This window comes from Meriones unguiculatus, chromosome X, assembly GCF_030254825.1.
Source record: "Meriones unguiculatus strain TT.TT164.6M chromosome X, Bangor_MerUng_6.1, whole genome shotgun sequence".
In the NCBI taxonomy this organism is placed as follows: Eukaryota; Metazoa; Chordata; class Mammalia; order Rodentia; family Muridae; genus Meriones; species Meriones unguiculatus.
Window position 1 is genome coordinate 92182808 of NC_083369.1, and position 13960 is coordinate 92196767.

Consider the following 13960-nt stretch of genomic DNA (forward strand, 5'->3'; position numbering starts at 1 on the left):
AAATCTCATTCAGAATGGCAAACAAGATACACACCAGAAGCTGTGGAAGAGAGGAAAGAGGATGGGAACCTACTAAAGAGGGTCCTCTGAAAGGCTTGCCACGTAACAGGGGATCAAAGCAGATGCCGAGAGTCACAGCCAAACTTTGAGCAGAACATAAAGAGTCTTACAGAAGAAGTGGGTGTAAAAGGACATGGAGAGGACAGGAGCCCCACAAGGAGACCAACAAAACAAAAAACATGAACCCAGGGGGTCTTGCAGAGACTGATGCACTAACTAAAGACTATGCATGGAGAGGACCTAGACCCTCTGCTCAGGTTTAATGAATTTTCAGCTCAGTCTCCATGTGGATGCCAGAATAAGTGGAGCAGGGGCTGCCTCTGTCATGAACTCAGTTGCCTGTTCTTTGATCACTTGCCCCTGGCAATGCAGTCTAGGCCACAGAGGAAAAGGATCCAGGCAGTCCTGATGAGACTTGATAAGCTATGGGCAGATGGCAAAGGAGGAAAATTCCCTCTTTCAGTAGACTAGGGAAAGAGGGTAGGGGGGAAAAAGAAGGAACGGTGGGACTGGAAGGAGTTAAGGGAGGGGGCTTCCATCAGGATATATAATGAATAAATTCTAAAGCCAAATAAAAGTACCATAAGGCAGTCATTTCCATAATTAAAAAATCAACAAGCCACACAGAGAGAAAAATATAGATTATGGGACAAACCAGTACCAGAAATATTGCGAAATATTTCCCTAGGAGTACAATCTACCTCCTTATTAAATGTCAATATGTGATTTCCCAGGTTCATCTACTGATAAATACAAATGCAGACCTCATAAGTAAAGCTGACCTCTGTGCAAGAGAAACTGATGTATAACCACTGAGTTGAAACCTCTGTGGGTGGGGTGTAGTCACTAATTCAGCCCTACTGGCCAACCATGCTTTTTCATACACAAACTCAAAAATGATATGTTCTAGGAGCCCAAAAATTACTCAACTTGTGATGTAAAATTGCATTGTACTTACCTGTAATCTATGTACATCCCTTTGTATACTTTAAACCTTCCTGAATCACTTGTAGTACCGCATATAAGGAATATGGTTTGTAAATAGTATTTATGCTTCATTGGTTGGGGAACAAAGAGTACCAAAAGTCTATGCAATTTCAGTATGGGTATTATGTAGCTTTGTCTGACTATTTCCAATCCAAGGTTAATTGAATCCACAAATGTAGTAAGTACCACAGTTAAACAAAGCCAAATGTTCTTACATTCTGCTTCCAATGCCTTCATTTTGATAACTTCTTTTTTTAATTAAAATATAATTATATCACTCCCCTATTTCTGTTCTCCCTCTAATTCTATGTCATTCTCTTCAACACCTTCTACGTTCCTCCCACACACTACTCTCAAATCAATGGCCTCTTTATTATTATTACATATATATATGCATAAATATAGAAATACAATCTGCTGAGTGTCTTTAGTGTGGCTTGTGTTATATGGTTTCAGTCTGACCACTTAGTATTGGGTAACCAATTAGAGAGCTCATTCCTGGGAGAAGCTAATTTTCCCTCTCTTAGTTGCCTGTAGTTCTTTGTCTAGAAGTGGTGTTATGTGACATTTTCCCATCCTTGTTAGCATGTCTATTGACCTGAGGCTTGAGGAGGGGTATACTTCAAAGTATCTCTGATAAGAACTCTTTTTGAAAAATGGGAAGCCTTTGAAGACAGTTCTCAGGACCCTGAGAATGTACTTTTCTACTCCTATATTTCAGCCTGACTTTAGCATCTATATGAGTAACAGATCCATTTGTTCCCTCCCTCAACAATAACCCAGATCCACAATGTTACATCGACCCTCATATACAGATTCCAGACGTGAATGGTTCCAAGATATTCAAGGATAGCCCAATCTTTGGGTAATTAACTGTTTATATAAAACCTCATTATGATTGCCTACAACCTATGTGTACCTTTCTGTATGCTTTAATTCACCTATGGATTACTTATAGTTCCGCATACAAGGTAAATACATTGTTCCATCTGGGGAAAATAGTATGGGGGGGGGGGGGCTACACTTTTGCTAGCTTTAGGCTTTCATTAGCTGCAAGAGGTTAAAGATTTTATTCTTTCATTTTGGGCTAATTATATTAATTTGCTAGTCTGACACTTGGGAACTTAGCTTTGTTGAATCTCAATTGATCTCTTGACAGGACTACAGTTTCACTTTCTTAAGAGAAACAAATAATCACGGTTTTAAAACTACTGATCACACTAAGCAAGCAAGCGTGTTTTTTTATGGATGAGTTTTATGTTTTTGCTTTAAAATATTTTATTAACAAACATCTTATATAAACAATAAAAGGAAAGGAGAGCATGTTTCTCACTGAATAATATGCTGAGAGCCTGTGTGTGACTGTAGTTTCTCATTTCTTTATAGAGTTAACCAGCCACAATGGACTAAAGGGGGGATTAGAGTAGATATGTTTATATATTTTGAAATATTTCAAAGTTTAAAAAAAGGTATTATGCCAAATTTTAAGGGCAAAGAAAGCACATAATAAAATAGACTTTAAAAATTACAAAGAAAATCTGTACATCAAATGTATTTTGAAGGCCTTCCCATGTGCATGGCACTTTGTAAAAAGAGATGCAGAACTGCCAAGAGGGTAACACCACATCAGGTGTTGCAGGACTGGCCCATCTCAGCTTGCAGGATCATCTCCTCTCTTCTCAAGGGGAATGTGTCAATGATGTTGAAGAGAGCCATGGGTGTCACGAGGGAGACATAGCGTTCTTTGTCCATGCCATGCTTATCCACCAGAACCATGCTGAAGGAGTAGAGTGGGATTCGAAGCAACAGTCTGGAACAAACAAAAAGACTTGTCTGTGTTAATCCTTAACTCCCAGAAGTTTTAGAGGGACAACCAGAGCCTTCTGGTAATACTTGCAGAGAAATGATTGATGCCATGCGGGTCTGAATCATTTTTATGCCCTCACTACTCAAGCTGCTCAAGCTGTAGACCTTTATTTGGGTTCTAAGGATTTGATATTGTCTTCACATTTATGAGGCAAGCACTTCATCCATTGAACCATCTCCTCAGTCCCTTGCAAAAAGTTTTGTTTAAGTACGATGTAAAGTTTGTGTGTGTGTGTGTGTGTGTGTGTGTGTGTGTGTGTGTGTATGATCTAGAACCAAACTAGAGTCACCTGGGAAGAGGTAACCTCAACTGAGAAAATACATCCATAAGACTGGCCTGTCTAAAAGCCCATGGGACATTTTTAAATTTATGGTTGATGTGGGAAGGCCCAGGCCATTGGGGTAGAACCACCTCTGGGCAGGTGGTCCTGTGTGGTATAAAAGTGCAAGCTGAGCAGGCTAGGGGGAGCAAAACAATAGTCAGTGTACCACTATAGCCTCTGTTTCAGTTCCTGTCTCCAGGTTTCATCTTGCCAAATGATGTTAGCTTGTAGCAAGGTGACGCAAAACTAACCAGGGTATCTCTCTGTGATATACTCTTAGGAAATTTTTGTGAACTTACTTGAATGCCCTTGGTGAAATTCACCAAATACGCCGTTTTCATAAAAATAACAAATCACTGTCTTTTCAACCTCCCTGGAAGTTCAATTGTAAATGTGTGATTAGTTCTCGGAGTATAAGTAATGTGTAACATTTCTGAAGTTAAGCACAAGAGATTATGCGATAATTTGGGTGTTAAATGGTAAAGACTTACTTTACCATTACCAATATGGTAAAGACTTACTTCTTAGTACTTATTGAAAGATGGTATACTCTTCTGCCATGAGGGTTTTAGGCAATTTGGAGGCTTCTTCTTGAAAAGAATCATGAAACCCTGGTCACTCTATCTCTGTCTCCTGGCTCTTGATGTAAGCAATTTATATGACTTTATGCTTCTTCTATTGGGTGACCTTTACTAGAGACTTAAAGCAATGGAGTTCCCTTTAGAATCATGAGCAAAAAAAGAAAATGTATGATTTACTTGCCTCAGTATTTTGATATAATAACAAGAACTGGACTAATACCATTTTTGTTTTTACTCTCTTCCTTCCTCGTTTTCAGAACACTGAAACAGTATGAAAAGACAAGGTTGTCTTTTAGACCTTGAGAACAGAGACTTGATCTGTCCCCTGCAGTGTACAAAAGGTAAAAGCCAAGCAAGGAAGGAAGATTTTAAGGAGGATTAGTTTAGACTTATTACTTATGGTGCTCAAGATATACAAGAAAAAAATGTAGGTTATTTTGAAATTGCTTTTTAGCTGTTCAGTCTCACTTCGATACAACATTACTCAAGGTCTGGCTATTAGCTTTATAAGTATTACAAAAAAGATATTCAATTGTTAAGACAGGGATATGAACAAGTGCTCAGATGGATGGAGAAAAAGAAAGATCACGCCTGAAAGTACTAATTAGTATATGATATAATGGGAACAAGGACTGCTGCTTAGGTCATTTTATTTACAAATCCTCCTCCTCCTTCTCCTACACACACACACACACACAAACACACACTATATATGATACATATACTATATACTATGTATATAGTATGTATAGTATATATATATATGCTATATATATAGTGTACATATTATATAGTATATATATACACTATAGTATGTTTGTGAGTATGTGTATGTGTGTGTGTGTTGTGTGGTATGTGTGTATATGTGTATGTGTAGTACATATGTGTGCATATATACTGTGTATATATGTATACTATACTATATATATACTATATATACTATATATTCATACATATACCTATATACACATATCACACACACAACATACACTCACAAACACACATGTACCACACACACACATACATATACACATACACACATACACACACATACACACAGATATACACACATAGCACACAGCATACACAAACACACATGTCCCCCCCACATACACACACATACAATACACACAACATACACATACACTCACAAACACATATGTACCACACACACATAACAGACACACACAGATACATACACAAACATACACAAATATACCCCACCACACACAGTCACATACTGTACACACATATACACACATGCATACATACACACATACCACACAATATACACACTCATACACACATATGTACTACACATACATATATACACACATACCACACAACACATACACACATACTCATACTCACAAACACACATGTACCACACACAGATATACACACACTCACAGACACTTATACCACACACACATACATATACACACATACAGAGAGAGAGGAGCAGAGAGGAGAATATTCTTGGTTGGTTGGTTGAAGGGGAAAGGGAAAAAGAAAGCACTAACAATTTTCCACTGCATAATTTAGTTGGACAAACAGGAACAGGCCAATTAGCATGATTATAATACTCCCAGAATAAAAGCAATTAAGCATTGAAGGTTGCCTGAACTAAATACTGAATAGAAAAAAAAAATTCAGGGAACCTGACCAGATACAAGAGCACCGATGGTAAAAAGGCAAGTATATTCACAGGGACGGAAATTTAAGGAGAGAGCACCCCCCTACCTGAGCTGCAGAGCTAGAGCTGGAGGCATAATCTTTGCTCTGATCCTGCCGATGAGGGTTGGGAATACTCCTACCAGCTCTACTACTGTGACATGTCGAAGATCCAGGCCACACTGTGCTTGCTGGGGGAGGAATCAAGAGGAGAGGTGTGAGTATAACTAAGGAATGGCAGACTGGCACCCCAGCAATAGTCTTCTTGTGGGTGCTTCTTTGCCTACTCCAAATTGTCCTGAAAACAGTTGAGAAACTAAGGCTAAGCTAATGCTAGATGATAGAAATGCTAAGCTCGTGGCAGAAAACCTATCTTCCTAGAAAATTATATAGAACAGCCTGGCAATGGGATTTTGAAAACCTAAACACAATGGTGACGCTAAGGTACTTCTATATGGGGTGAGACTTTGCATTAGTTAGATTTGTTAAAAAACATTCAAGACACCACCTTCCCACCCCCAAGGTTTCTAACTTCATTCTTTCAAGGGAATGAAGAATATTTTCCAGAGTTCCCTTTTCTGCACTTATTTCCCACCCTTCACATACTGCTGCCCATATGCTCCCTATACTCAAACCCCGAGAAAACAAGAATAAAATGTTTCTGAGCTCTGAGTTAGCCTTTGGCAAAAGGCTTGGGGGTATGGCTCAGTCAACTACAGGTTAGGAGCTCTCTAAAGAAGTAGCAGTGACAATCAAAGCCCCCCCTCCAAAAAAAAAAATAAAACACAAAACTTAACAGAAGGTAAATAGAATAAATCAGACTGAATGTGAAAAACTATTTTAAATTCTGCATTGTTTCAACACTCCTATATGAAATGACACAATTATTACTAAGTCAACCAAGCCTTTCTTGAAGCTAAATGTCAATCCATGGTAAGCAGACAAATATAAGAATATCTAGATCCAAAATGCCATAGCCAAATAGATAATCAGCAACTTAGCAAGGGCCTGAGGGAAGATGGGTGGGCTAAGTCTGACGGCTATAAAAACATCTCCAAAAGGGACAGAAAGTAAATATTTAGGTTTACACTGACTCAGTGGCTTTTAACCTAATAGTTCAATTCTATCCCTAAGATCTAAAAGCAGCCATAGCCAATGTACAAACAAAACAAAGTGCCTGTGGCCAATAAAAACTAACTTGAAAAACCCAGCAGCAATAGGCCAATTGGTGTGTGAGCAAAGGGTTACTGATGTAAAAGAAAGGTCAGTTTCTTGGCTTATCCATTTTTCTAGAGATAAGAAGAGTTTACATGTGGCCATGCCGTGCTTCTATGCCAAAGTAGACAAAAATCGGGTAAGCATATACGTTTGCATTTTATGAGGAGTAAAAAGGTTGTGCTGGCTGGTTTAATGTTACCTTAACCTCATCTGAAATGACCTAAGATAACCTTAGAGTCATCTGAAAGGAGGGAACCTCAGTTGAGGAAATGCCTCCATAAGTTCTGGCTATAAGGCATTTTCTTACTTAATGATTGATGGAGGAGGGTCCAGCCCATTGTGGGTGGTTCCATCCCTGGGCTGGTGGTCCTGGGTTCTATAAGAAAGCAGTCTGAACAAGATATGGGGAGCAAGTCAGTAACCAGCATTTTCCATGGTCCCTGCAGCAGCCCCTGCCTCCACGTTCCTGCCCTGTTGGAATTTCTGTCCTGACTGCCTTCAGTGATGAACAGTGCTGTGGGGGTGTAAACCAAATAAACCCTTTCCTCCCCAAGTTGATTTGGTCATGATGTTACATCACAAAAGTACTTATCCTAACTAAGACAAAGGTATACAAGGGCAGGTAGGCCGATACGGATTTAAGATACTGATTTAGTATATTTGGTTCTTAAAGTTCGTGGGCAACCTATTAGGATGACAAAAGAAAACAAACAAAAAAAAAAAGACTGGAAGACTCACTGTATTTATGCTGATGTGTTTAAACTGCTGCCTTGATTAAACTAAGAATGTTCTAACGGAATAAATGAGAGATCCTAGAAAAGAAGTAAGTGCTTAGCATTCAGTAAAGCTGACCACTTACTGCTAAGCAACTTCAAGACAAAAATCAGGCAGCTTCAGTGTAATCCCTACAGTTTCTGCAATTTTCCAACATGTTGATTTTGTTATTCAGTGGCAACCCAATTCACCTGTGTTCAAGCTGATGAAATTTCCAGGGAGGGATATGGTGCCTAGAGGCTCTTGGATTCCTTTCTCTCCTTGGCCAGTTTGTTGGGAACTGATTGATAACTTCCAGACTATGAGTGTGCTGGACAGGATCAGCCAAGACAATTGTTCTTTGGCTGGGCCTGGACAACATGTCAATTAAGCTTATTAGCAAAGATGGACAAACATTGATGGTTAGAGAATGATTGGGTTAGCTCTGGAAAGTCAATGTCAATAAGGTTATGCACTAGCACCAGAAATGAACGACTGTTCCTAAAGTGCTGGTCCCTGAAACTCACCCTAAGTGGATTAGGCATTGAGTCTGGACTTTGCTTTTAGTGGAGTGTCTTCTTCCTGTCAGAGGTCTCCCTCCTACCTTGCCTCTGCCTCATGGCCTCACCTGCAGCATTCCCAGTTGCAGTCTGTAGAGGAGGTTTCGAGCTGTGGGTGTGGACACAATAAGGAGTCTCCTTTTCTCATAAAACTGATCCAGAAGTGCAGCTGCTGTTCTGACGCCAACATTGACATTCATAGCTGTAATAAGAAATGGTCACATGAGTTCAAAATCTCTCCCTAAGTTCTGGCTTAACATAGCCTGTCACATACAAAACCCTGAGTAGACCCTAAGATGAGAATTCAAATGGAAGTAGTTCATTTGTAAAGTGAGTTCATGAAGCACCAGTAAAAGGCAAACAAGGTGTCCTGGTTTGTTTGTTTGTTTTGTTGTTGTTGTTTTTGTTACATTAAGCTTACATTAATGTAATGAGTTACATTAAGCTTAGTGGCTTAACTTAACATAAATTCATTGTTCTTTCAATATGGCCATGGAGAACATGAATTAATTAATTTAATTATACTTCTGCCATATAAATGGATGATAAACAACAAACAGCTCCTCAAGATTAGCTCAGTACACAAGATAGCAGTCTAGCCCTGAAGAAGAAATAACAGGAGAAAATGAGAACAATCTATGCAGTTTTATGAACTTGGTGCTAATATTTCAAATTTCAGGATTTCTTTAAAATCAGTGTTCATTGCCAGGCGTGGTGGTCCATGCCTGTAATCCCAGCACTCGAGGAGACAGAAGCAGGAGGATAACTGAGTTAGAGGCCAGCCTGGTCTACAAAGCGAGTCCAGGACCACACAGAGAAACCCTTTCTCTAAAATAGAAAAGAAAAGAACCATTGCTCATTTACATTCTCATTTGGTCAGCTACACAGAGTGACTGCTATTTGCCAACTTCTAGGCTATTGCTCTAAATGAGAAATAGTTCTTATCTCTGAAGTTAACTTTGGGGATCACAGTCTAGGACAGCCTTGGACAATATAAATAGAATTTAAATGACTGTACAATTTAAATTTTTCTAGTGGCTTCATTATAAATGTACAAATATGTGACAGTAACTATATGTCGACCCAATATATCTAAATATTTCAACATGCAATCAACTCAAAAAATAGGGATGCTTTATATTCTTTATTGTGCTAAGGCTTTGAAGTTGGTGTATATTTTACATTGACAATGCACCTGAATTTAGACTCATTTCAAATGCTTCATACCCATATGTGACTAATAGCTACCACATAGACATGAGATTATTTGACAAGATACTCCAGGCCTCAGTGTCGCAAATATGTACATTAATTACTTAGCTCAGGAATCTGACACAAATGTGTCTTGTCTACTTTAATGTATGAAATTAAAGAGCTGCATCCACCTGCTCTGCATGGTAGAGTTAAAGGGGGTGGAGATACCTGAGATTGAGGAAAAAATGAAGCATATATATATATATGGGTCTAGAGTTTCCTAGGTAGTCTAGTTTTCATACTTTCTGCTATACCTAGCCCAATTGCTGTTCTTCTGTAAGAACTTCTGGCATACGTTCAAAGCTTATCCTGTACCAGGCACTGCTCTTTTCCAGCACTCAATAGATGACCATGATTACGAGAAGTCTGATTTCCTCATTTTACATAAGAGAAAGGATTTCAAATGCCCAAGATAAGCCAGGCACCATGGTGCATGCCTGTAATACCAGCACTTGGGGAGGCAGAGGCAGGTAGATCTCTGAGAGTTCAAGGCCAGTCTGGTCTACAAAGCGAGTCCAGGACAGCCAAGACTACACAGAGACAGCCTGTCTAAAAAAAATACTAAATAAATAAATAGATAGGTAAATAAATCAATAATCAAATGTCCAAGATTTGCATGACTTTCAAACCAATGGTGCAAGACATGAATTATACTGTTTAAACACAGCAGTAGACTAGCTTTGAAAACTAGATCCTCCAGCTGTAAAATAAGGCAGTAAAGTTAGGTAAACTGTCTGTTGGCCTTTAATATCACTAAAAGCTAGCCCTGAGATCTGGTCTCCAGAATGTTTTTTAAAAGGCGTGAAAGAGGGATCAGAGAACTGGCAAAAAGCAATACGGGGAAGTGGGCTGAGATGGGCTGCAGCAGGGGCTTGGCACCTTTGTTCACCCACTCAGACGTGCATCAATGACACTGGCCTTCATGAATTCCAGGAAAGAAAATTATTTTCTATCTGCCCTCAATCAGGGTTTTCAGATTCTGCTGCTAGCTGGAGAAAGACCTGCACACTTACCTGCACAGGTGGGCTCCGTGCCAGACCACGCAAGATTGGATTGACATACTCGAGCAGGACTACCTTGAAGCTCATAGCCACCAATGCAGGAAAACTCACAGGTGGCTCCGTAATTGTCACCATCACTGGAACACTTCATATACCCATTCTCTGGGGCATTGAGTTTGCCACAGCGCCTAACTGTGGGAGACACAATCGCAGAGCAGCTTTAACCCTGGCGTTTTTCCATAAAGTAACCAGAGAAGGGGAGGCCCCAACTTTGTTATGAGGTTAGACATCATCTAGTGAAATAAGTGCAAGGAAAGGAGGACTATTCTTTAATGCTCCAGAATGGTCACCACTTGTACCAGTGACACTTTTTAGATGGCACCATTACCCCCTCAGGTTACAGATGAAGAGACTGAGCTCTGAAGAGGAAATAATACTGACTAGCTGTCCAAACCTTGAAACACAGAGTTTTTAAAAATATTTTCTCAGGCAGAGCGAAAGGTCTGAAAAACAAAGAGTATAGCATCTTTGTTGTCTAAAAGAAGGAACCTGTAACCACTCAGTTATTACAAGTACTTGAGTTATTAGCTCAGTGGTGGATGGAAAAATTATTAAGTGTCTGTCTTCTTGGACAGACAGCTAGGGGCTCCTGTGGTACTAGTCCTGTTCCTTATGTATCCTACTAATAGCAAAATCCAAGCATAAAGATGGAATGCTTTAGTCAGATTCATGAAAGCTTAATGCATAGCTGGCAGGAGCCTTACTATAGGGGACATCCAGAGCAGTCTGGCTTGATTTTCCAGTGATGGGACAAGTACCAGGAAGCAACAGTCTCACCTCTTACTTTAACTCGAAACTTGCAAGTGCCCTTGTTCTCAGCTCTATCATAGACTGTGTACTCAATCTTGTGGTCTCCTTCTGGAAAAGTGGAACCTGGAGGGAGGCCTTTTAGGATAACACTTAAGGAAGAAAGCAGAAATACTCAGGATTATGATTGTGTACCTGAAAAGCAGTTTTGGGAGTCCGAGTTTGTACAGGAGAGAGGGAAGTGCTGCTAAAGAGGAGCCTTTGAGTCCTTTCCCCAGAACAAAGGTTCTGTGAGGCACAGGGTCCCCTGAGTTTCCCTTCAAATTATAAGAGCAATTTGAAACCAGAAAAACATAATTCCCAAACTGAGGGGAGATTCACCTTTTTGATTAATTATTTGTTTGTTTGCTACTGAAAGATAGAACAGGGTGTGGGAACCCTTGTTGCAGGCTAAGTCTGCATTTCTTTCCTGTTGGGCAGGTAACACAATACTTTATGAGAAAAAGTACTTCAGAGCACAGTTTAGTTGGTCATTTGGCACTTTGGGCTTTCAATAGGTACTAAAATGTTCTTTGCTTTTTCTATCTGGGTCAGTGATGACCTTTCTGAGAAAATGGTAAATTCTCTGCAAATCCTTGACTGTCCTAATACTTTAATAGTAAAAGCAAACTTTGCTTGCTTTATATAATTCTTACATATATCAGGCGTGGTTTCATTATTTAATTTAATCCTCACAGAACTCCTATGAGGTTGGTAGAAGTCTCCATTTCAAAGGTAAGAAAACAAGGACAACAGAAGGCTAAGAAACTTGACCCTGATTGCACAGTAAGGGATGACTATGGCATCTATCTTAGTTATTTTGCAACACTACCAGGAAGTATAACATATCACATAACAGCTTTTGGTTAATTTTTAACATATAAACATCTCACCTTCTATTTGCAGTTCCTAAGCATGATGATATTTGACGATAATGGGCATGTGGAATTATCATTATCACCATTAAGGAATATTTTACACATAGGTGGGACATGCTTACAAGGCATAGGAACTGAGGAGTCTCAGGAAAGTGTCAGAGATCTTACCATTCAGAGATGTGTTACTTTTGACTTTAAATGCCTTAAGATTGTAAGATCTTTAGATAGCAAATGTAAATTCAGGTAACCCCGAATGAGCAATCATTCAAATATGAGTAGCTGCTAATTTGTCTGAGATTCCATTTCATCATGAAAATAATAGTATCAGAGCTTGTCACTACCTCTTTCCTCTCAGAAGCAAACTATATAAAAGTAGCTTGGGCAAGACACTGGTGAAGGGAGTCCCAGGGTATGTGCTAGGAAAGCAAGGAGCCCAACCATAAATCTAAGAACTGATTCGATTCCAGGGGCTGAGTCAGACATTGTACAAGACTGTAACAAGTTAAGGATAAATGAGGACCAACCCACAATTATACCAACTCTGACTTGACTTTTTTGAAATTTCTATGTATATACATATGTGTGTATACTATAGACATATTGTATGCGCATGTTCATGTATGTACAGTGAATTGCTTCTTTCATATGGCTTAGCTTTTAAACTGAATTCCATAAAGTTTCTCCTAGGGGGAATATAATCTGTATATGCAACAAGAGTAAATATTTCAATGATCAGACTTTATCTTTGAGAAATTACAGCTGAAAAGACCTAATCCTGTTGTTTGTTTTTTTTTTTTTAAGTAGATGATATAAAGGGAACTTACTAGTATGTGGGAATAAAATGTGAATAAGAGATCTAACCCCTCTTATTAGTAAATTTTATGCTATTGCTAACAATTGTGTACAAAAGTGTTTTGTTTTGAGCCCCATGGGGTTAACAAGATTCGAGAAACACTGTCCTTGCCTCATGGCCCCAAATGACATAAGTCAGAAGGATGTTATTGTCCTGGTATGGGTCCTACATCTGAAGGTCAAACTGAGCCATGAACTTTAACTGATAGATGAACATGCTGACATGAAGTAGGGGTTTCCTGGGAAATAGTGTGAGGGTACAGGTCCAAATAGTATATTAGAACATGTGACTCACCTACACTAATGGTGACTACCCATTACTAATCTAGTTATGAAACTATAAATGCAATGGCTGAGAAAACAGGGTTGGGTGGGGAAAAGTCAGAGGACACCAACACTTGGCTCACAAGCTTTTCTAAGTGTTTGATGACTTCAGAAGTTTAAAAACAACAAAGAAAAGTTTTTTTAAATTCTTTTTTTTAAAGATTTATTTATTATTTATTTATATAGTATTCTGCCTGCATGTGTGCCTGCAGGCCAGAAGAGGGCACCAGATCTCATTATAGATGGTTGTGAGCCACCATGTGGTTGCTAGAAATAAAACTCAGGACCTTTGGAAGAGCAGCCAGCGCTCTTAACCAACCTCTGAGCCATCTCTCAGCCCCCCCCCCCCAAATGAAAAGTCTTAAAACAGGAATAGAAAATAGATAAGGAATAGAAAAGCTTTGTATCACACCATAACCACAGAGTAACGAGGGGAACAGAATTTGGCTTAGTATGGGAGACACAGAAGGTTTACCAATGGGTGTGAAGACTTAGGAAGACCCGGGGACATAAGAAGGAACCCTTTTTGTATGCAATAGCAGAAAGTAGACTCTGAATTAACCAGCTGCCTTTTTTCTTTTTTGTTTCCTTTCCTTTTCTCCCCTCTACCCCTTTTATTTTTCATCCTATCTCCCATCAATAAATATTGACTGAGTACTAAATATATGCTAGGTACAGTTTTTGCCTTTAGGGATAAAGTACTAAACGTATTGTAGTGAAGACAGACAATAAAAATCATATAAATAAGCTACATAGATGAGGACCAGAAGGACTAGGTCTGAA

General features: G+C 39.2%; 1 protein-coding gene across 3 annotated transcripts in view; it reads right to left on the reverse strand.

Moving 5' to 3' along the window:
• Window positions 1-2465: 2465 nt before the first annotated feature.
• Window positions 2466-13960, reverse strand: part of Srpx (sushi repeat containing protein X-linked) — an 82993-nt gene continuing 71498 nt past the window's right edge. For 2 of the 3 annotated variants that reach the window (XM_060374528.1, XM_060374527.1), the window contains 5 exons: window positions 11115-11236; window positions 10290-10469; window positions 8091-8224; window positions 5561-5682; window positions 2466-2857 (listed from right to left, as the gene is read on the reverse strand). In XM_060374528.1, coding sequence (XP_060230511.1) covers window positions 2674-2857; window positions 5561-5682; window positions 8091-8224; window positions 10290-10469; window positions 11115-11236 — 742 coding nt within the window. In that variant the 3' untranslated portion in view covers window positions 2466-2673. The remainder of the gene's footprint in view (window positions 2858-5560; window positions 5683-8090; window positions 8225-10289; window positions 10470-11114; window positions 11237-13960) is intronic. The other variant, XM_060374529.1, reaches the window with a different exon arrangement.